Genomic DNA, 23,647 nt, shown 5'->3' with positions numbered 1-23,647 from the left:
TGTCCCTTCCATTTACTTGCTATGTAACATTGGACAAACTACCTATTTTCTCTTAATCAATGAGAACTTTAAACCAGATTACATCTAAGTTCACTTTCAGTTTTATGACTTGAACATTTATTTTTCAGTTGTTAGCAGTAGAGAGTCACAGACCTCTTGCAACTCATCCTTGGAAGAGAAGTGAGATGTTGTGCCAGAGATGATCATTCTCATGGCATATGAGCCCAAGTCAAACCTGAAAATGAAAAGGAAACCCACAGATTTAAGTAATAGGAATACCGGCCTTATCTTTATGATACCATATGTTTTTAAAATATATGACATTAATAACTATATGATAAGCTTGTGCATTAAAGTATATTCTATTAATTACCCTAAGAATAACTTATTCATCCAGTAAAACCCCAAAGCTATAAAATGTATCATGTTTGACCACAAGATAAAAATGTAGACAAAGCCTTTTTAGGAACTGTGACTAGCTTATTCGGCAGTGTTTATGTTTAAATTTATGTTTACGCTCAAAGCAGCATTCTCTACGTTTTTTTTTTTTATTATACACTCCATTGGTAAAGATTTTTTGCTCAAGAACTTCCCAAATATACATATTTCTGTTTATGTATTATATGGATGTAGTATGTTATAGGTTCAACAGAAAATGTAATAGCATAAAAACTAATATATGTAGTAATATGTTCTCCTTGCACTCTCATGTACTGTCTTGCACACTTCCCCATCCCATTTTGGAGATCCACTGCATTTATACCCTGAATTTTGTGGGGGGCAATGTTATTTAGTTGACCTCTTCATTTGCAGCCACAGAGCACATCCTTCACCCCAGTGTCTTATATAGAGAATTTATACCATAAGTCAAAGGGATTCGTGCTGAAAAGCAGAGCACAGATAAATCCCAGAAATGATTCCAAGTCCAGGCTGTACACATGGTCAGTAAGGAGGATCATTTCCAGTGACAAAGGAAATCTATGGCATTGAAGAAAAACTCTGATCATTTCAGGGGAGGGAACTGATAGTCATGCAAATGACCCAACCAATGATACCAGTGATCTTTAAGGAAACACACACACACATATGCACACACACACACACACATTATATATATATATATATACACACACACACACACACATATACATATACATATATTTTTAAGCAGTTTCTAACTGGTCCCATGTGAATGTCAAACCCCTTAAAAGCCTGGGAGAGAGGTGAGAATGCTCTTTTTGCTTACACAAAGCTGTGGGGACTCTGAGTCCTTCATGGCTAACAAATGAGAGGGAAGAGAAACAGGGGATGACTGAAATCAAAGACACTAACTGACACTAAGATAAACAGAGCAGACTGCACAGCTCTCAGATTGAGGATATTTTTCAGAGAGTTCGTAAGTGACATTTTGGTTTTGGATAAGGAATAGCTGAGCACCTTAGCAGGGATTTGTTGTGAGAGAAAGCAATGCCATCCTGTAACTTCCAATGAAGTCTAATCATTATTGGTCCTTTATGGGGGATATTTTAGGCCCAGGAGCATGCTGGAGTGAGCTCTGGTTCTCCCAAGAGTTGAAACCCCAGAAAAGACTCAGAACTGATCACAGTTTGAAGGGGCGGGGCGGGGGACTCCCAAAACACTTCTGATCAGATATCTTTCATCTCCTCTGAGCTCTCCACTGGGCCATTTCCACAGGGGAACTGAGGGTGGGGGATTAGCTCTCATCAAAATTTCTGAAGCTGTCCATTAGCAAAGCAAGCCAAATGTCTTTCATGCACTATATATGGCTTCCCTGGATTCTTCTGGGCTGGTGGATGGGGCTGATGACTGGATTTAACTCATCTCACACTTACTCCCAGCAGTTCTTCTTTGCCTGGACTGAGTGAGAGAAATCTCTTTCCCACTCACTTCTCACTCCTCTCCTCACACCTGGACAGAGTAATTCAGGCTCTTAAGTTTTCAAACAAATAGAGTTCATCAAACTATTTGGGTAGAAATAGGGTCATTTATATGCTTTGGGGGACACATCATTGTACTTGGTTTCAGGCAACTGAGCCATCTAGGTAGAAGAACATATACTGGATGTAAATGAATACCAACTTTTTTAGGAGATGGGTCCAATTTTCTCTTAAAAAATTCCAGGATAATTGCTGCCCTTTTGGGTTTCTGGCGATCACATAAAGAAGAGGGGACAACTCCTGTGTCTTGATGACTTCTCCTTCCATTCCTAGTTCAATTAATCTGAAGAAATAAAGACCATTTGACTTCTCATGGTATGTGTCATGTAATGGAAATTAACTCAGGCTACTGATATATGAAGAGAATAGAAGAGAAAGAGGCATGATAAAATTATAATTTACTAAAAACAGTAATAAATTCCTTATTGGCTAACATTTTTAATGTTCCAGTTGAACTTTTAATTTTTTCTGGCAGTAATTTTATTCACTTATGATTTCAAAGAACTTTAATTTTGCATTTTGTACATCTTATTATACACAAGAATGCATTCTTGTGATCATTTTTCTCCAAGGTTTTGAAAGTAAAATGTAACCATTTGTCCAATATTGGTCACCTGATTAATAACTAGGAATATCTGTTTTTACCATTTGCATTATGTATTTTTTGGAAGTAAAGTCAAAGCAAATCAAATCTTGATTCAATTCTTTTATGCCTTTGAAGTTGGTGGCCAATATTTTAGTGACTTCATTGAATTCGTATCAGTTTACTTTTAACAAGTTAGTTAAATTAATGCACTTACTTCATTAACTTTTCCTGATGTTTGCTGGTTGACAATGCATACAGAATTTTCTTTTTTTCAGCACCTGACATGGACAGTCCATATTGCTCTAAAAGGTAATTCCATCCTACTGTTGTCTGAGCACCCACAGAATACACAATATTTAAAACATCTGATGGAATGCTGTAGTATGAAGAACAAAATGAAGAAAAAAGTCCTATGAAACAAAAAAACTTTTTTTCTTATTACAATTTTAAATTGCTATAACAGAATCACCCCTGAGTTATTTTCAGTAGTGTGTTAAACCCTTTCTCTCTCAAACTTTTATAAAAATATTTTATGTAATTCTACTTTGCAAATTATTTGTGGTTTTTTTTTCCTTAAGATTTATTTATTTTAGAAAGAGGCGGGGGTGGCAGGCAGAGGGAAAAGGAGACAAGCAGACTCCCCACCAAGCAGGGAGCCCTACACAGGGCTTGATCCCAGGACCCTGAGATTATGACCTGAGCGAAAATCAAAAGTCAGATGCTTAACTTGAGCCACCCAGGCACCCTGTGGGGTCCCCCCCCCCATTGATGACAAAATGTTAGCAAGGAGACTAATCATAAAATTTTAACTTACCCAGAGATGAAAATAGAAACTTTATAGAATCAATAAAAGAGATGATTTCTGACATATAAAAGTGTTGGTTTATATAGAATTCTAGAATTGAATGATCTATTGGTGCTATGTGATTTTTTTTATAAAACATGATTACTTGCTGCTTTAATATCACATTAAGAGTATTTTCTAACAGGACTGTCTGAGAGTCATCTGATTCTCTGGGTCTAGAAAATTGTTATTTAGCACAATTGATTAGGTTCGGTCATTTTATAATTTGTAAAACTGGCAAGATGTAATAATAAAATTATTTTCTGCCCACATAAAGAAGATACCACAATTTTGGGGTTTTATTGCCCTGTAGAATATTAACTAGTTTTGATTCCAATTTGGTCTGTGGTTTTTAATTCCAATATTGTTAGATCAATAATAACTGATATTCACTTTGATGGCTCAGGAAAACCGCAACAGAGGCATAGGGATGGGGCAAGAAATTTGCATTTATCATACAGTGACAATATGGTAGGGATTGTACTAGTCTCTATACATCGTATTTAACCGTCAAAGCTACCTAGTGAGATAGTTATTATCCTGATTTTTAAAAAGTGGAAATAAAGCTTGGAAGGTTAAGTAACTTGCTCAAGGTGATATAATCAGCCATTCTGAAGATGGGATTTAAACCTATGATTCTAACGCTTGTGTTATTTCCACTATATGTGCTTGAATATCCCAAGTGCCAGTTGAATCACTAAACAAAGATTAAGCAATTAAATTATAATCTACATTGTTTTGATTTTAGTATATGTCCTGTAAAAATTTATGAAAATTGAGAACAAATCTCACTGTAAGTGCCTTGAAGGTAGGACACATAGTTGTTTTGTTGACTATTTTATTCTTGGTACCTACAAGCAGTGCCTGGTTCACAGGAAACATGCAAAGAATTATATTTTGAGTACACAAATGAATGAAGTTATTAATCTATGTAAGAAAATTCTTCATTAGGATTACTACTAGTGGTCTTGAAGTTTAGGGGAAAAAACCTCTAATATTTAATTATGTATTATTGATTATAAGCATAAATGAGCTTTATATTTTCATAAGTATAACATCCAGTTAAACTTGTTGCACTCTCATATCTAACCCAGAGGGGGGTTGCTGCTGGTAAGATCATCCCTCTTGTAACAAGTATAAAGATGGAATAATATCTCATTATGTTATAGGGCAGCAGGATGTTTACATTTTAGCCCCACTCCTATCACCCAGTCAAACATAAGCAAAAAGAAGAGAAAAACAGAGCTAAAATATCCTTTTCCTAAAACTGATTTTTGGCTCAAATCACAACGACCAGAAAAGTACAAAGAAGATGCTAGAATTAATGTCTCTAAAAAGAAGAATTCAAGAAAGGATTTCAATAAGCTCACTGAGATTCATTTAAATGGAGAGAAATTATGATAGCTTATCAGCAATCTGGCACAGGAAAAATGGACACCATTACATTACACAGTACCAAAATTGTGAATTTTTTCTTCAGTTTTAAGGAATGAATTTTCCTTGATTCACATACAAGTTTGATTTCTCAAAACATCCAACTCTAGAGTGAGAGTTTTAATGACAACGATATAAAATCATGTGTTGGACAGAAATCAAGGCTTACATTGAAAAGATTGTGGCATCTGTTAGTATTTCTGGGTTGTAACTGCTAAACTGAACTGCAACATAATCCATGTGATCACTGGGCATCTTCCTGATTGTAATAACCACCAGAATCCATTTTGCCACCATATACACACTTTTTATGGCCCAACTCATCAGTTTCCCATCAAATATGAAATTTGGGGTCAAAATTTGGTTCTGTGGTATTGGGTAATGAAGTAGTAAATAGACTTTTTAAAAAGGTATCCTCTCCTTTTTAAAAAAAAACAAGTTTTAACAAATGATCGCTGATGTTTTGACTGCATGTACATTTCACATTGCTTTTTATCTTTAAAAGACATCACTTTGGGAGCTTGGACACCCCCCACACACACACACTTCTACCCTCTCGCTTTCTGTTACCATGCCAATGGTTATTAGCTCTCTCACTAAAGGGACCTAAACCTCACTTCCAACAAAATCTATTGAGCACTTACTATATGGGAGCATGAAACAATGGTTCGTAATTCCCAGCATGGCTTTCCCCTACCCAGCCCCCCACCATCCTCACTGAAAGGTTTTAGATCTAATGTCTTGCTTGATCAAAGACTTTTGCATCAAAGTGAAAGGAACAAAGAACAGGACAGATGTCTAGATTTACTTTAATTTTCCACTGGATTCCATCCACTGAGAGAAGAGTTCAGTTGCCTTCTGGATGCAAGGAGCATGGTTCAGGTAACAGGCCAGTTTTAAGATGGTTGATCGAAGCATCCTGTCCCAGACAGAGCCCTTGTCACTCCAGCTTTGTGTGTCAATCACTGGCTTAAAATATCGGAGAATGTAATGCTGCAGAAAGCACAGGATGATTTACAGAGAGGCTAAATTTAGCACTTACCACAGCTCTTACCCATTGAAAGGGGTCAACTTTAAACTGTCTGCATGAATCTTCCCCAAACACAGAATTATTTGTATTTTTCTCCTCCTTTTTCTGGGCCCCACCTACCATACTTAAATGGAGTTTTTACATTAAAAATAGGATTTAATTTCCTACCTGAGGGGGGAATATCAATTGACAAAAGATAAAATCACATTTAGGAGGAATATGTTGCTCATGATCCTGATAGGATCTTCTTAGGTTGGCGATGACAAGGAGTGAGGGATTTCCAACCATTCAGGGCAGTGGTGTTGACTGTGCCATCAGCCAGTTCCCTCGGCTTCTTAAAGATTTATCCCCAAGAGGTCACACAGACAGACCAAGACTCACCCAACCTCCACACACTCTCTGTTTAGTTAGTGAATTTTCTGGAAGTGATACAAACCTTGAGGTTTTCCGTGACATCTGAAACATTCTTTCTGTCCATCATGTGGTAAAACAATTCTAAGTATTCCAGACCTTTGAGAAGTGCGGGGATGCTTGCTTCATGTTGGAGATAGCGAGTCAGGTCAAGGGCTTTGTCTAGGGTCAACCTTCCTGCACTGAGGGATGAAACAAGTTGCTGTTGGTTTGTACATATCTTATAGTTCTTAATATTCTTAATATTGACACAAATATGATCTAGAGAGCGATAACAGGAGCAGTTCATTATAGCTAGACCATTGGGTTTAAGTCCTAGTTCTGCCACTGACTAGCTGTATGATCTTGGGCAAATTACTGGATCTCTCCAGGCCTCAGTTTCATCCCCTGTACATGAAGATAATATTAGTATCTTCTACTGTTGTAAGTATCAAATGACTTCATATGTGTAGAGTGCTTAGAGTCATTCCTAGCACACAGTAAGAGCTTTATAAGTGAAATATTAGTTAATATTAATATTTAGTACCAAATAATATCAAGGTTTTCATATGTTATGTCATTCTCTAATTGTTTCATTTGTGGATTTGAATTGTTCCTCCAAGTGAATTTGGAACTTTGAGGACAGGGTCTGTGTCTTTTCTTTTTTTAATGTCCCTCCTAGAGCCTAAGAGAGAAGTAGTGATTATTCTGAGTGGGACAAAAAAAGTACTTTCATCTTTTTTTAGAATCTATTTAGATTCCAAAGTTATATGCCTTCTTTGTATTTTCTTTTAATGAGAAGAACAAACAACAAAACTATTATTCTGAATACCAAAACATTAGGGCCTCTTCTACAGAGGAAATAAACCATTATATTGTCATTTTTGCAAAGTGGTTCTCACATGTGTTTCTGACAGGACTTGTGTCTGCACATGGTCTGTAAGCTATTATTGCCAGCATCCGACTCCCAGATTAAGCATAATAGTTTGATATGGAAACAGATTCCAGAACAAAGGATGTCTCTGTTGAATTTTTCATTAACATAATGCACTACCTCCTTAGGGTTTTTAAAATGTTCAATTCTTATCTAAAAAGAGGGAACTGAAACTAGAAAGAAGTGAAATTAAAAAGAACCAACTTTTGTTTGTGACTTTACTCTTAAACACAATGATACACTGCTTTAAAACAGACTTATGGAAAATTTTCCACAATTTTTTTCTGAAGATGGAGGGCTAAACCATATGCACTATGATTCTATGGTTTCCTGTATTTTTAATGTATTAATCTACCAAATGTCATGATTCCTTCCCATATGTGTGTCATGATGTGCAATGCTGCTGATACCCTAGAGGATCAGCAACAGGAAAAACTAGGTAAAATATCCTCTTCAAAAGAAAATGTCTTAAACAATTTATATTAGATAATACTAATAATACTAACAGTTAACATTTATTGAACAGGTACTGTTCTTAGTGCTTTATCAGCATTATCTTATACAATCCTTGAAACAAGCCTTTATATTAGATATTATTATTTAAAGCTGGAATTTTAAAAACTAGAGAAGTTTTAAAGACTAGACAATTTAGGCTTAAAATGTTTAGATAATTTGCCCAAGTCAAACAAGAATTGAAGAGGTAATACTTGACGTCATCTATTTTAAACCAAAATTTGTACTCTTAATTAACTTCATTAACCTGTCCCACCTAGTGAAGAAATATTATTGTTTTTCCACTGATTCATTAATAACTGAAGGATTCCTTCTGCTAAATTTAGACAACCCATAAATTTATTGGCTAGAAAGAGCAAAAAAGATTTTGCAACTACTTGAAAAATTGGCTTTCATTTGCTAAATTGTCAATATTCTTCAGTGTTCCTATTCTTACATTTTTAATCTATCGTCTCTGCAATCTACTCAGAGCTCCTCCTTTGAGCAGACAGACCTCCATCAATGAACCATGGCCTACTTCTCACCTAGTCTATCAAGTGTCCATCCACTCAGATGTGGGATGGCCACATCCTGGCCAATCCTGGCCTCCAATGTGCTCTGCTACCAATATTCCTGAGACGTGTGGGGCTGAGGATTAAGCTTTCAATCTCTCCTTTTCTCCTAACTAGAGAATTCTGTTGTTGTACGGAGGAGCTTCTCCTGAGAGGTGTCCTGCTGGTTACTCTCACTCAGTTTGACCTAGATAAACATCTGAAAGGAAATAATATGTCACACTGAATAAAATGACTATAGTAATTCTCAGAATAGGAAAAGCTTACAATGCACAATACTCCACCTGATCCCCAATTTTTTTCCCATTGGTGATCTTGTGACCTGATTTAGTCTACATATTATTCTGCTGATGATCAATGAGAAAAGAAAGAAAACACTTTGTCTTTCCAGGAAAGTCTAAGGAGGAATATACAAAAGTAGCCAATCCCTCCTTCATTTCCCGTTCAATTTCATATTTCTTCAGTGTGAGCAAAGGAATGAATGGATTCTGCACTAGATTTAACATTTAAAATCATAAAGGTTAAGACTATATTACACTTGACTATAAAGATGAAAATTATAATAGGTTTTATAAAGAAGAAAAGAGAAATGACCCAAATAAATAAAATTATGAATGAAAGAAGAGAGATCACAACCAACACCAAAGAAACACAAACAATTATAAGAACATATCAAGAGCAACTATATGCCAGCAAATTAGATAATCTGGAAGAAATAGATGCATTCCTAGAGATGTATAAACTACCAAAACTGAACCAGGAAGAAATAGAAAACCTGAACAGACCTATAACGACTAAGGAAATTGAAGCAGTCATCAAAAATCTCCCAACAAACAAGAGCCCAGGGCCAGATGGTTTCCCAGGGGAATTCTACCAAACATTTAAAGAAGAATTAATACCTATTCTTCTGAAACTGTTCCAAAAAAATAGAAATGGAAAGAACACTTCCAAACTCATCTTATGAGGCCACCATTACCTTGATCCCAAAACCAAAAAAAGACCCCATCAAAAAGGAGAATTACAGACCAATATCCCTGATGAATATGGATGCAAAAATTCTCACCAAAATACTACTAGCCAATAGGATCCAACAGTACATTAAAAGGATTATTCACCATCATCAAGTGGGAATTATTCCTGGCCCGCAAGGTTGGTTCAACATCCTCAAATCAATCAATGTGATACAATATATTAATAAAAGAAAGAACAAGAACCATATGATCCTCTCAATAAATGCAGAAAAAGCATTTGACAAAGTACAGCATCCTTTCTTGATCAAAACTTTTCAGAGTATAGGGATAGAGGGTACATACCTCAATATCATAAAAGCCATCTATGAAAAACCCACAGCAAATATCATTCTCAATAGGGAAAAACTGAGAGCTTTCCCCCTACGGTCAGGAACACGGCAGGGATGTTCACTATCACCACTGCTATTCAACATAGTACTAGAAGTCCTAGCCACAGCAATCAGACAACAAAAAGAAATAAAAGCCATCTGAATCAGCAAAGAAGAAGTCAAACTCTCACTCTTTGCAGATGATATGATACTTTATGTGGAAAACCCAAAAGACTCTCCCCCAAAACTGCTAGAACTCATACAGGAATTCAGTAAAGTGGCGGGATATAAAATCAAGGCACAGAAATCAGTGGCATTCCTGTAGACCAACAACAAGACAGAAAAAGAGAAATTGAGAAGTCAATCCCATTTATAATTGCACCCAAAACCATAAGATACCTAGGAATAAATCGAACCAAAGAAGCAAAGAATCTGTACTCAGAAAACTATAAAATACTCATGAAAGGAATTGAAGAAGACACAAAGAAATGGAAAAACATTCCATGCTCATGGATTGGAAGAACAAATATTGTGAAGATGTCAATGCTACCTAGACCGATTGCACATTTAATGCAAACCCTATCAAAATACCATCCACTTTTTTCAAAGAAATGGAACAAATAATCCTAAAATTTGTATGGAACCAGAAAAGACCCCGAATAGCCAGAGGAATCTTGAAAAAGAAAATCAAAGCTGGTGGCATCACAATTCCAGTCTTCAAGCTCTATTACAAAGCTGTAATCATCAAGACAGTATGGTACTGGCACAAAAACAGACACCTAGATCAATGAAACAGAATAGAGAGCCCAGAAATGGACCCTCAACTCTATGGTCAACTAATCTTCGACAAAGCAGGAAGGAATGTCCAGTAGAAAAAAGACAGTCTCTTCAACAAATGGTGTTGGAAAAATTGGACAGCCACATGCAGACGAATGAAACTGGACCATTTCCTTACACCACACTCAAAAATCGACTCAAAATAGTTGAAAGACCTAAATGTGAGACAGGAGTCCATCAAAATCCTAAAGGAGAACACAGGTAGCAACCTCTTCGACCTCAGCCGCAGCAACTTCTTCCTAGAAACATTGCCAAAGGCAAGGGAAGCAAGGGCAAAAATGAACTATTGGGACCTCATCAAGATAAAAAGCTTTTGCACAGCAAAAGAAACAGTCCACAAAACCAAAAGACAACCAACAGAATGGGAGAAGATATTTGCAAATGACATATCAGATAAAGGGCTAGTATCCAAAATCTATAAAGAACTTATCAAACTCAACATCCAAAGAACAAATAATCCAATCAAGAAATGGGCAGAAGACCATGAACAGACATTTTTCCAAAGAAGACATCCAAATGGCCAAAAGACACATGAAAAAGTGCTCAACATCGCTTGGCATCAGGGAAATCCAAATCAAAACCTCAATGAGATACCTCCTCACACCAGTCAGAATGGCTAAAATTAACAAGTCAGGAAATGACATGTTGTCAGGGATGTGGAGAAAGGGGAACCCTCCTACACTGTTGGTGGGAATGCAAGCTGGTGCAGCCACTTTGGAAAAAAGTATGGAGGTTTTTTTCAACTCAAAAAGTTGAAAATAGAGCTACCATACGACCCAGCAATTGCACTACTGGGTATTCACCCCAAAGATACAAATGTAGGGATCCGAAAGGGTATGTCCACCCTGATGTTTATAGCAACAATGTCCACAATAGCCAAACTATGGAAAGAGCCCAGATGTCCATGGACAGATGAATGGATGAAGAAGATGTGGTATGTGTGTATAAATACACACACACACACACACACACACACACACACACACACACACAAATGGAATACTATGCAGCCATCAAAAGGAATGAAATCTTGCCATTTGCAACGACGTGGATGGAACTGGAGGGTATTATGCTGAGAGAAATAAGTCAACCAGAGAAAGACATGTATCATATGCTCTCACTGATATGAGGAATTCTTAATCTCAGGAAATAAACTGAGGGTTGCTGGAGTTGTGGGGGGTGGGAGGGATGGGGTGGCTGGGTGATAGACATTGGGGAGGGTATGTGCTATGGTGAGCGCTGTGAATTGTGTAGGACTATTGAATCACAGACCTGTACCTCTGAAACAAATAATACATTATATAAAAAAAAAAAGAAGATAGTAGGAAGGGAAAAATTGAAGGCAGGGAAATCGGAGGGGGAGATGAACCATGAGAGACTATGGACTCTGAGAAACAAACTGAGGGTTCTAGAGGGGGAGGGGGGTGGGAGGATGGGTTAGCCTGGTGATGGGTATTAAAGAGGGCACGTACTGAATGGAGCACTGGGTGTTATATGCAAACAATGAATCATGGAACACTACATCCAAAACTAATGATGTAATGTATGGTGATTAACATAACATAATAAAATTTTTTTTAAAAAAGACTATATTACACTTTTTGTTCAACAGATTACATAGGTATTTGGTGAAACCACAAGCTACTCACCTAAATTTTAAACCTGGAGTCAAAAGTTTAAATGTTTAAATGCTCACCCTAAGTGAGTGAAGCAGGCCACTCATGTACCATTTGGGACTTTGGTGCATGGGACAGTAAAGGCCTGGCTTCGGGAAGGATCTACCACTGCACCCTCCTCTATGTGGGAATGAAGGTCCACAGTTGCCACATCTCACTTTCAAAAGAGACTCCAGAAGTCAGGATTTGTATATAAATTTCCCCACATTTTAAAATGTCAGATTACATGTTTAAATACTGTATGGGTCAAAACACCTGATCAGTAGGTAGGCTCTGGTCTAAGTGGCCAGTATTTGACCTTCATTCAGATCCATCTCATACGAATGACCAACCCTGAACGTTTCATTTTGAAATCTAGCATATCTGGTTATGAATAAGTTATTTCCTATAAAATCAGATGAAATTTTGCATTACCTTACTAGCTGAAATGCATCATGAATCAGACCTACTCTGTCCTTAGGTCTGAGAAGTGTGTGGTTCTGATTCAGCTGGGTAATAAGTTGGTCCCATCCACGCCCCTCATAGTGGACAACGTAGTAGCCATTTGAATCCACATTGAATTTCACCCAACTGCTATTTTCAGATAATTCCAGAGTATCTAGGAAGAGGAAATTGGCATAGCATTTTGTTATCAGCATACATACCAGGAACATCTCCAAAACTGTTAGTTCTCATGCTATTACTAATTAATCAGTGGGAAGACACAAAGTTTTGGAAGAATCACTATGATATTCATTTTCATAGTCTACTGAATGGGTTTTTGTGGATTATGATCTTATTAAATTAATAAATAAGTTAATTCATAGGAAAGGGGCTGCTAAATTTGTTCTCAAAAGCAGTTTCTGAAGGTCTAAGAGTCCCAGTTAACCAGATGATAAGCATGATTGGGAATTTAACTTAATTTATTTGTGGCCTTGTTACTGGTCACTGAAATATGCATATGTAAATAGATGATCCATTTGTCTAGTCTTCATTTTGGATGAAATAAGGATTCCAGGTTGAACATGACATTATGATGGAAACCCTCTCACATTTCAGTGAGGTGTTCAAAAGAGAAATTAAAATTATATTATGTATTTTTAATATGACAGACACTATACAATGTGACCAAAATAACATTATCATACTTTCTCAATAGTTCTGTGAGACTTAGTCCCCATTCAAAATAAGATGAGAAAATTGAAGCTCAGGAGGAGTAAAGAAATTTTCTTGGGGTCACACATCTAATAGGTGACATAGTGAGGAGTTGAATCCAGGGCCACTTCATTCCAAAGTGCATGCTTTTTTCCAATACATATTTTTGCCTTGTGGCATAAGCACTGGGTTAGTAGTTTTTTAAGAGATATAAGATAGAAAGCCATCATTTCTTGATATAAATACAAACCTATCTCTAAATGCTAAAAGCACAAAGAAAACTTCCCATTGAATAGAAAATTCAAATTTTCCAACTAAAGGGCTCTTTTAGTAACTAATAAATGGAGAAATAAGAACTTCCCCGAATATAAATCTTTTATTATGAGATTTGCTTATACTACCTTTCCTCCAAATAACCCAGAACAAGTTTAATTTCAGAATTGAAACACCTGTTTGGCTAATGAGTTCATTACCTACCTGTCCTCGATTTTAGAACGTGGCTACGGATCACATTAGAGGAACTTGTGCAGTAGGTCAGTGGAATATGCCAGAGGTACCTATGTCAGAAAATAGGGATTGTTACGGACTAAATGAATGGCCCTTTTAATGTTCACATTGTGAGACTCAGATAGGCTGTAAAAGGCACCTAATGGCCCATCTTTCACACCATCAGTGGCCTTATAAATTTCATAGGCTAAAACTTGCAGATCCTTGAGTATGCAAAAATTCTTCTTCTCTATGATTATATATACACCTAGTTGACCTCTGTCACAATTACCTGTGCCACTGCTGTCCAAATCTCACACCACAAATTCTGATTGTTTTCTTCTAAGCAAGAGGAAAAAAAAAATCCAATCTTCCTTTCATATTTCCAAAAACTCTGGTGGCCTGATATTAATTCAAATAACCAAAGAAAACTTCAAGAAAAGTCTCAAGAGATAAAGATCTGACCTCAGTATGATTTCCACTTATCCTTTTGTTCAACAAAGCCACCCACACCCAACGCCTGCACTGGTAAGTAAGTGTAAGTGGTCATCAAAGCCACAATCTAGGATCTGCAGATCAGCCAAGTCCAGGGAGCAGAAAAGCAGAATGCATTGGAGGAAAAGACCACTTTCAATGGTAGTCTGGTTACTTTACAAATGTCCTACTACAGTAAATAACAGAAATCGGCTGGTGTTTTTTTGACTTGCTAACAGGTTCTAGAATTCATTTCCTCTATCACACCAAGCCATATTAGCTATAGTAACCTCGCACATGTAAAATCGTGCTTGAAAATACGAACAGGTATAAAACAGAAAGAGGAATAATTGAGGATGTACCTACTGGTCTTCAGTAAAATATAAAACAATGAAAGAAACAGCATACGCAGACTTTATCTAGCAAAAGGTCAGAAGGGATAATCTACCTGCCAACCCGTAAAGTATTGATAATCAACAAAGCAATTGAAAAATTTATACAAAAAGGTAAAATATGGACACATAGATATTGCCAAGATTTAACAGAATGATCTGGATTGATCTTGGCTCCAGAAAGAAAGGAATTTTTTTCCCGATAAACATAGCTGGGAGTGAGAAAGAGGGAGAGTAGCATTTCATGAGTCTGGATAGGCATGACTCGGAGGGTAAGAATTTTATAAGAATCATCTAAATACTGCCTCAGAGGAAAAATACAGATCACTGTAATAGATATTTGTTATCCTGGCCCATCCGCACCATTGAACTCCCTCGTGACATTTTGATAAGTTACAAAAGCGTGAATTCCTCCTTCCCAGTAATGAATCAAACATTAAATTTTCCAGGCTGTGTTGTCAAGATATACATTGTTTTAAGCTCTCTGAGGTTCAGACTTCAGAAGGGCACACGGAAAAATGAAATGATGTGTACACGGAGAGGTGGCATAAGAGTTGCGGTTGGATTGGAAACAGGCAACTGACCAAATAGAAAAGAAAAACAATATATTCTCTGTGTTACAGACCCTGAATTTGCTTCTGATTCTCAGAAAACTTCTAGCATTGTTATTAGACAGATAACATCCCTAGAAAAAGAAATAACAATCCTAAGAGCCAGTACAGATGCACTTGTATTATTTCATTTCAAATTGTCCTCCTTCATCTCATGGATAGAACTAAGAGATCCCAGAAATGTGGACAGTGTTGTGTTTCTTGATTTTAGTAATGCCTTGAACACGTCTTCTTAGGATAGGCTGGTGAACGAGATGATAGTACGGCTCACTGGATTTACTTTCGTTATTACCATGACACATCATATGTTTTAAGACATCCCGTTTATAGTCAGTTACTGAAAAACAAAAGGCCACAGGAGGTTTAATTCACAGGATTCACAGGAAGGTAATTCACTGCCTAGGGGATATATTTTCTCTTCTGATAAGATGTATAGTTATCGTAACACTTTCTAGGTATGCGCTAGTCACACAACTATGAGGCCCCAGAAATCTAGGATGGAAAAGAGCAGGACATATTTCAACAGAAATATAACTGACCGCGCTCTGCATCAGAGCTGAGCGGCTGCTGCGCAGTTACTAAGAACAGAGCTGCGCAGCAAGGCCCATGGGGCCGGCCCGAAGCTCCTTAAGTCTGTTGTCAAGGCTAGTTCGGGCCTCTGATTCCTGTGTAGAAAGAGCATCCACCACGTTGCCAGAGAAACCGAAAGAAAGCTAATGGAACAAGGAGCAAGCTGAGATGAAGTGACCCAGGCGAACAGAAGAAAAGCAGCCACCTCTCCTGCAGGGCCCTCCATTCAGGGTCCTCTTTGAAAACCCCGCTCAGGAAGCGCTCCTGCTGCAGCCTGAGGGAACGCCCTTCTCGTGTAACCACCACCAGGGGGATTCCTTTCTGCTGAGTCCACGTCGTCATCATCTCCTTGACCTCCACGTTTTCCCCCAGGAAGGCGAGCTGAAATGACAAGTGACTTTGGTGACTCGAGACAGAAGAGAGCAGAAACGCAGATATCCTTGGATGCCAGAAACAAGGCTTGAGGAGGAAGAGAGGAGGCTTCCCGCTGTCACCTCGGGGCTGGAGCTGGAGCAGGGATGCCCTAGCGCAGCTCTCTGCAAGTTAACTGAAGGAGGGATGTGTGCGGCAGATAGAGGGTTAACATGTGGCGGCAAAGTCCCAGGGGAAGGCCTTGCTTGAGACTGGAGCCTCCCTCCTGCTCCATTTCAAACACAAAACAAAACAAAACAAAACAAAAAAAAACACAAAAAAAACAAAACAGGAAAAACAAAAACCCACCTCTCCATTCTAAGAACAGTGGAGTGGAGGTGTTTAGGAGAGAAATGTCTATCTTTAGGGGAGCTTTAAATATTCCAAAAGAACTATATTATATCAATACATGTCTATTGAACGGAGAACAAAACCTCTAGCTTCCTAGCTTCTGTTATGGATTTCTGACCACTGGATTATGCTGAATCTTCCTTTAAAAACTACAATTTATGGGATTACCGTGACTCTTCTTAAAAAGTGTTCCCCTTTTCTTTCATGGTGACTTTTCTTTCTTCTCTACTAAAGTGTTCCACTAACTTCCCAGAAGTAAACAAAAAGATGGGGCCTCAAGAAAACCATTCACTATATTTCCAAACCTAACATATTTGGTTTGGCATCCTTCTGAGCCTGGAAGATGCCAATGCAGCACTAACCACGCAGAGGAATTCTGAGCTGAGATATTTTTAGCTAGCAGTGGAGTTGTGGGAAAGCTGAATTATAACGACAAAAATATAGTAGTAACAGCATCATCCCCCTAAATGGCCTGAACATTCCTTTTTCAGTCAACTTTGTTTCAAGGAAAATTGTGGAACTCTCTTCCTTTCCAGTTTTTTAAAGGGACAGTTGTTGGGGCACCTGGGTGGCTCAGTCAGTTAAATGTCCAACTCTTGGTTTCAGCTCAGGTCATGATCTCATGGGTCAGGGGATCGGATGGAGCCCCACGTCAGTCTCCCCCCTGAATAGGGAGCCTGCTTGAAGATTCTCTCCCTCTGCCCCTCCCCCCACTCTAGCACACACTCTCTCTCTCTCTCTCTCTAATAAATAAATAAGTCTTTAAAAAAAAAAATAAAGGAACAGTTAGGCTCATCTACCTACTCACTCTGGGTCATGTGATGCCCCAGACCTCTTCTACTCTATAAGTTTCTTTATACTTACTGTATTGCTTGTCATCTTGGAATCAGAATAACAAAATTCACCAGATGTAAAATCACCTAGACAACTCTATAAAACAAGAATTGAAGAACACCATCATTTGGGTACTGATAGTTGGCTGAATATGCATATTAGACATGAATGCAGACATTTAATAGCATAGCTGTATGAAAATTTAATTGATCCAGACATGGTATGGAGCATAGCAATTCATGAAAATGGAAAAAAAAAAAAAAAAAAACATCTCTGTAGTGACCATAGGAAATCCACAAAAGTTACTTACATACATAAAACAAAAAGTAATTTTTGTGGCTTTCCTATGGTTATTGCAAAGGTGCCTTTTTTTCATTTTCATGAATTGCTATGCTCCTTACCATGTCTATCTAGATCAATTAAATTTATATATGTGTATATATTAAATATATGCATATATTTCAAGTTTTCTAAAGAAGTACAATGTAGTAGAATAGCTGTTTTAAAAGTTAGTTTGTTGAATTTTTCTTTCATTTCTTCTCTTTCCCCTGGGAAAGGCCCTACTTTATTCTTTTATTGGGCATGCTACTCATGCCCCTGTTTAGCATTTAGGCAACTGTGTCTAGTACTAACCTTCTCCTACCGTATCATAAATCCCTTGACTGGGGAGAGGGAATGCCTTTGCTTACCTGGGCGTTCCCAATGACTACCACAGTAGCATATAAAAAGAATAATAACTTTTGAATTCAGAATTAAAATGAGACCTAAGCAAATCAACAACTTGTCAATCAACCCTTAAATAACTAAGACTTAAAGCTTAAGGGGAACTGTAAATGGAAAAATAACACACACACTTTCCAAGGCTCTCAAATGCTTTTAAATGATTTTATGAAAAATAACAACAAAGAATTCCTTTAATTCCCCAATTTGCTATTGACATGTATTAGAAATGATGTTACATGACACAGTGCTGAGTAAGATATTTACAGGAATTTATCATTTTCATACCACAGTTTCAATTGGCATCAGAAAATGGTCAACTAGACCTGAGGACCTTTAGGGAAAGGTTAGATGGGAGACTTTCTTGATAACTAGGAAGAACCTGTGATGTAATTAAGAAAATAAATACTGAACTTGGAATCAGAAGATAGATCTCAAGTACTGGTTCCAGCATTTGCATGGTGTATATATACGCTTGGCACCAATCTCTCCCTCAGGATTACTTTTCCCACCTATAAAAATGGGGCAAGAATGCCTACCTTCTTCTTGATGGCTAATAAGCATGATATGACAAAAATTAACATAGGAATAGTCACAGTTGGCCTAAAAGAATCCTGCAATTGTTGGCCAAATTTCTCCTTTAATATCCCCCCATACCCACTACCCACTATGCACACCAAAGATTGTTCCTTATTGAAGAAAGGCAAGGTTAATGTCTACACACACACACACACACACACACACACACACACACACACACACACACACAAAGCAAAGGAGAGGGGGAAAGTGAGGAATGGGAAAGAAAACCAATGTGAGGCTTGTTGAGAAGTTTAGGAGGACTCTGGAGAGAGAGCATCTAGATTGTCAGCAGGAGGTGATGGAAATGGATAAAGAGCACTTATATAGGTTGTACTAAGGACTGTGTATTTCAGTCCCTTTTATGATTTTCAAGAAATGTGAACAAAAGATTTGAGCTACATTGAAAAAATGTTTAATGACTTGACTTTTGTTTCTTTGACTACAAAATCACACATAAATTATTAGACCACGAGAATTCAGACTTTATAAGAGCATTAAAAAAATCAAATGAGATAATGCACTTGAAATATCTTTTTAAACTATTATGTGCTATGTAAATATTGAACAATATCATGACTGTCCCCGGGCCATAAGTGCTTATAAGGAAAAGAGGACCCCTTCTGTCTATAATGGCTTAGGTTTTATCTACCCGTATGAGCCCTGCCAGTCCAATAATTCTATGAAAGATTATTTTACTCACAGTTGAAAATTCAAGAATATTTTAATAATTATTAGAATCCTCTGAGTTGACTGCATGTTTTCTTTGTTTTACCTATTATACTACATGAATCCCAAAGACAAAGAGACCAAGTGTTCCCTAATTAACAATTAATTGTTTATTAATCACAATGCTAGGTGCTGTGGCATTAAAAAAAAGAATAGATATGATTCTTGTTCTTAAGCAAATTTTATTATTCTCACCATTGTTATTATTGAACCATTAAAAACTAATAAAAGAGAATGTCACTGTGTAGAATAGATTCATAAATGCACTTCTAGGTATTGAGCAGAAAGGCAAACCATTGAGGGGTGGAGTAGTCTGTAAGGAGGAGGTAAAATCTCAGCTAGAACTCAAAAGATGGGTGGCATTGAATTGTTGGCAAGAAAAAAGTACATTTCAGGTAGCAAGGGCCCTCAAAACAAAAACATGATGACATAAGGATTGAGTAGGATTTCTTCCTATGAGGGAGAAGATGTGTCTCATGCAATGGAGAATACATGCTGGACAATAAAGTTGAGAAGGTAGAGTTCAACCTTAAAATTTGGGCAGGGAAGATTAGATATTCATGGCAGGAATTACAAAGTCATCAAAGAGTTTGGAAAATGGGGAGATAAAAGTATCGGGTTAACTATAGAAGGGAACCAAAAAGAAGGAGACCAGATATCAAAGGCCTGTGACTATCCCAGGATGGGTGGCATCCTGGTTTAGTGTGGTGCCAGAGGAAAAAGGAACGTGCTGCCTTCTATGGACCCTGACAATGTAGAAAGTGGAATAGATATTGGTTGGCTGACAGTACAACTATTTATAAACCTTCATAATTAGCCTGTTACATTTTAGGCTCAACAACAGTTTCTGTTACCCAATATATGACTTACATTTGACAGACTGCTCCACAAATCATCATTTTTAGCATTTCCATAACTGAACCTCTTTAAGTAGTGAATAATTCCTTTGTGGAATTTCTCCTCATTCAGAAAATCCTTGAGCATATTCAAAATACAAGCTCCCTTAAAAAGAAAGAAAGACAACAAACAAAAAAAGAAGATAAAGAAAAAGTTGTATGATTTGTTTTAAAGGAAGCTTAAATCTTATGGAACATGCGTAATGTCTGAAAAATGAACATCAAATACAAGAAACATATAACAAGTGGCGGTAACCTGCAACCAATTAAGTTCAACTGCTGATCTTACAAGCCTCATTATATTTCTCCTGAAAGCAGAGCTCCCACTTGCCCACAGCATTTACTACCTTGTTATAGGAAACTGCATCAAACATTTCCGCTATCTGAGTAGGAGTTTCTGCTTGATTGGAGATAGGACGGGATGAATTTAGTGAATCTTTTTTAATTACTGCAAAACACACATCCAAAAAAGCATCATCCTAAAGAGGGAAAAAAATTTTTTCACTTTCAATTTGAAACTTTCAAAGCAAGAGAAAACACAGTAGGCTTAGGAAGATATTCATAGAAGTAGTCAAACAATATTTCTTACAATTGATTGTAAGTTTCTTTCCCCTTCTATATTCCCCTGCCACCCATTCTCTACTTCATAAAGGTATAAGTCCAACATTCCTTCATACATTGTTTGAATGTTTACCATGTACCAGGCCCTTGGATACAGAAAAAAAAAAAATGGTTCCCATTTAGTGAACATTTGCTATGTGCCAGGACCTTACATCTATCATCTGTGTTCCTGTGAACACCCTGCAAAGTAGATGCACTGTGTGCACTTTACAAGTGAGAATATATGAAGCTTTGGGATTACACCATGGACTCAACACATAGCAAATACAAAGATACTGTCTCTGAATCCATGTCTGTCTGTACCATACTGGACCAAATGCCTACCCCAAAGAGCTAAGTAACCATTACAAACCACCTTAATAGGTAGTGTTAGACTCTTTATGCCTAAAGAAAAAGACATGTTTGAAAAAAATCTTTTCATACATTTTGGGGAAGTGAATAGGCCTTTGAAAATTCTAGAGGAGCATGCCCCAATTATGCTTAATTTTCAGGTGACGTGCCAAGAAATCTCCACAGGATCTCTAGCCATGGGCACCCTCTTGTCCTATATCATTGTATATGGACAGTGATTTTCTTTCCTCTCACCTCACATATACAGCTGTATATTTGTGCTATCTGAGCTCTCTGTCCATAGATTTTTGGGTGAGAGATTTATGTTATGGGCCGAATTGTGATGTGGTATGACATACAAAACTGTAAACTTACAGATTGTAGCTCTGGATATGTGGCATTAACAGAGATGAGTTCCATGTATGTTGCAAAACCTTCATTGAGCCAAATATCATTCCACCATTCCATTGTAACCAGGTTGCCAAACCACTAGGAGGCAAAGACTCAATGTTAGTAGAAATTAAACAAATATCGGGGAAACTGGGTGGCTCAGTTGGTTGAACATGGGACTTGTGATTTGCAGCTCAGGTCAAAATCTCAGAGTTGTGAGTTGGGGCCCCACATTCCACTCTGCTCTGCACTCATCAGGGGGTCTGTTTGAGATTTTCTCTCTTCCTCTTCCCTTCCTCCCGGCTCATGCGCATGCTCTCTCTCTCTCTCTCTCTCTCTCTCTCTCTCTCTCTCTCAAATAAATAAATAAATAAATCTTAAGAAAAGAAATTAAACAAACATAAAAAATTTTTAACTGTAGCAAAAAATACAATGGATGCTAACTTCCTTCTTTCAGTGGTTAAGGACTTTCCACTCTCTGTTACCTTTTTTTCTCTGTACAACTTCCTTCTACTGATTTCTTTGCCTTCTCTTCTCACCACCACATTTTTGCTTCTTTTTTTACTTTTGTTTCTTTTGTGTCCTTGTAATTCCCAACTCTCCAACTTCCATTTTACCCTCCCAACATTTCCTATCTATTAGATTTAATATTAAGGAAGAAAATAAAACCTTTTATGGGGTAAGTACAATCTCACCTTGTCATTGATTTATGGTGATGGTCTTAGGAGAAATATAAGCCAAAATATCTTTGGTGAATTCACTTCTTTATATTAAGTAGCAGGTACTTAAGAGAATCATAAGAATTCTAGGACTCTCGGATTGCTACATAGTATTACTGATGAGGGAACTTAGTTGCTAACTTTTGTTCTGACTTCCTTCCAGGGATTAACCTGGACACTGAAGTGAATAAAGTTCTGAGATTTTAAATATACATAAATAAAATTAACAGGATGCCAAAAGGAAATCTAAATAGCAATTTACCCTTAACCTATATTTGATCTGTAACACTGGTTTTAAGTATTACTACTTTTTCATGTACTTTTGTATTTAATTTAGCCTATATGCCCAATATTATCCATCTAATTTATCTGTTTCAGGGTTGCAATCTCCAGAGGGATGGGAAATCAAACAAAAAGACTCTAAGATTCAAAAGAGACTTCTTATAGTTATAGCTAGATGTGTAGCTTCTGGAAACTGTTTAGCTCTTTCTTTTCTGACAACCCTCAGATCATTTTACAAGCGGGCACCAATCTTCCTGAGGGCATCTGTGAAAAAGGATGGGAGGTGTTTCCTTATTTTGAGAAGTGATGAATATGAAAAATACAAGTTGAGCCAATTTTGGTAACTTCACCAGTTAATAAGAGTGGTTTATTCATTCATTCAATTAATATCTATTGAGAACCTGCTACATTCCTGGCAACATGCCATATGTTAGAAATATAAAGATGTATATAATACAGCCTCTGCCCCAATACAAATGATGGAGGTCAACTGATAGACGGATAAGTGCAATAAAACATTATGGTGCTATGACCAATGCCTGCACAAGGGATAGAGAGGATTCCAGGACTTAAAAATAAGTTCTTCTGGGAGAGTGCATAAATTAGTTAGGAAAGGATTGGTTTCTTGAGTCTTGCAAAGGGCCCTCAGGTATGTTGGGAATAGTGTGTGCTCTAGGCAGATTAAGTAGCAGGAGTAAAAGCACAGAGGAGCAACGCAACCTGGCACATTCAGAAATGGCAGACAGTCTAGGATAGCTAAAGCTTGCAGTGTTGGTAAGAGATGAAGTTGGAGAGGTAGAGAAGGGCTTCATCTTGGGCACCTGGAATGGCATGCTATGGACTCCTGACCCACTCGGGTGGCATTTGGGAGTCTTTGTTGGAATAAATGGTCATATGGAGATCAATGGGGGAAACAAAATAGTCAAGACAAAAGTTCCACTCCTGCCAGCTGCTTCAGCCCCAGACTCTGCATCTCCACGAAAGAGAAGCTATAAAAGGAAGGGCCAAAGGAGCCTCAGAGGTAGA

The 23,647-nt window shown here is 37.5% G+C and overlaps 1 protein-coding gene across 6 annotated transcripts in view; it reads right to left on the bottom strand.

The window, feature by feature from the left end:
• Positions 1–23,647, bottom strand: part of ERAP2 (endoplasmic reticulum aminopeptidase 2) — a 43,268-nt gene that overhangs the window by 2,430 nt on the left and 17,191 nt on the right. For all 6 annotated transcript variants that reach the window (XM_027606703.2, XM_027606704.2, XM_027606702.2 and 3 more), the window contains 12 exons: positions 21,606–21,719; positions 20,627–20,758; positions 20,254–20,385; positions 17,386–17,451; positions 15,965–16,140; positions 13,704–13,783; positions 12,507–12,690; positions 6,289–6,445; positions 5,631–5,815; positions 2,759–2,920; positions 2,101–2,241; positions 154–235 (listed from right to left, as the gene is read on the bottom strand). In XM_027606703.2, coding sequence (XP_027462504.1) covers positions 154–235; positions 2,101–2,241; positions 2,759–2,920; positions 5,631–5,815; positions 6,289–6,445; positions 12,507–12,690; positions 13,704–13,783; positions 15,965–16,140; positions 17,386–17,451; positions 20,254–20,385; positions 20,627–20,758; positions 21,606–21,719 — 1,611 coding nt within the window. The remainder of the gene's footprint in view (positions 1–153; positions 236–2,100; positions 2,242–2,758; positions 2,921–5,630; positions 5,816–6,288; positions 6,446–12,506; positions 12,691–13,703; positions 13,784–15,964; positions 16,141–17,385; positions 17,452–20,253; positions 20,386–20,626; positions 20,759–21,605; positions 21,720–23,647) is intronic.

The sequence above is a fragment of the Zalophus californianus genome, chromosome 5 (genome assembly GCF_009762305.2).
Source record: "Zalophus californianus isolate mZalCal1 chromosome 5, mZalCal1.pri.v2, whole genome shotgun sequence".
Classification (NCBI taxonomy): Eukaryota; Metazoa; Chordata; class Mammalia; order Carnivora; family Otariidae; genus Zalophus; species Zalophus californianus.
Note: the sequence above shows the minus strand (reverse complement) of the source record. Positions and strands in the feature narration are given on the sequence as shown.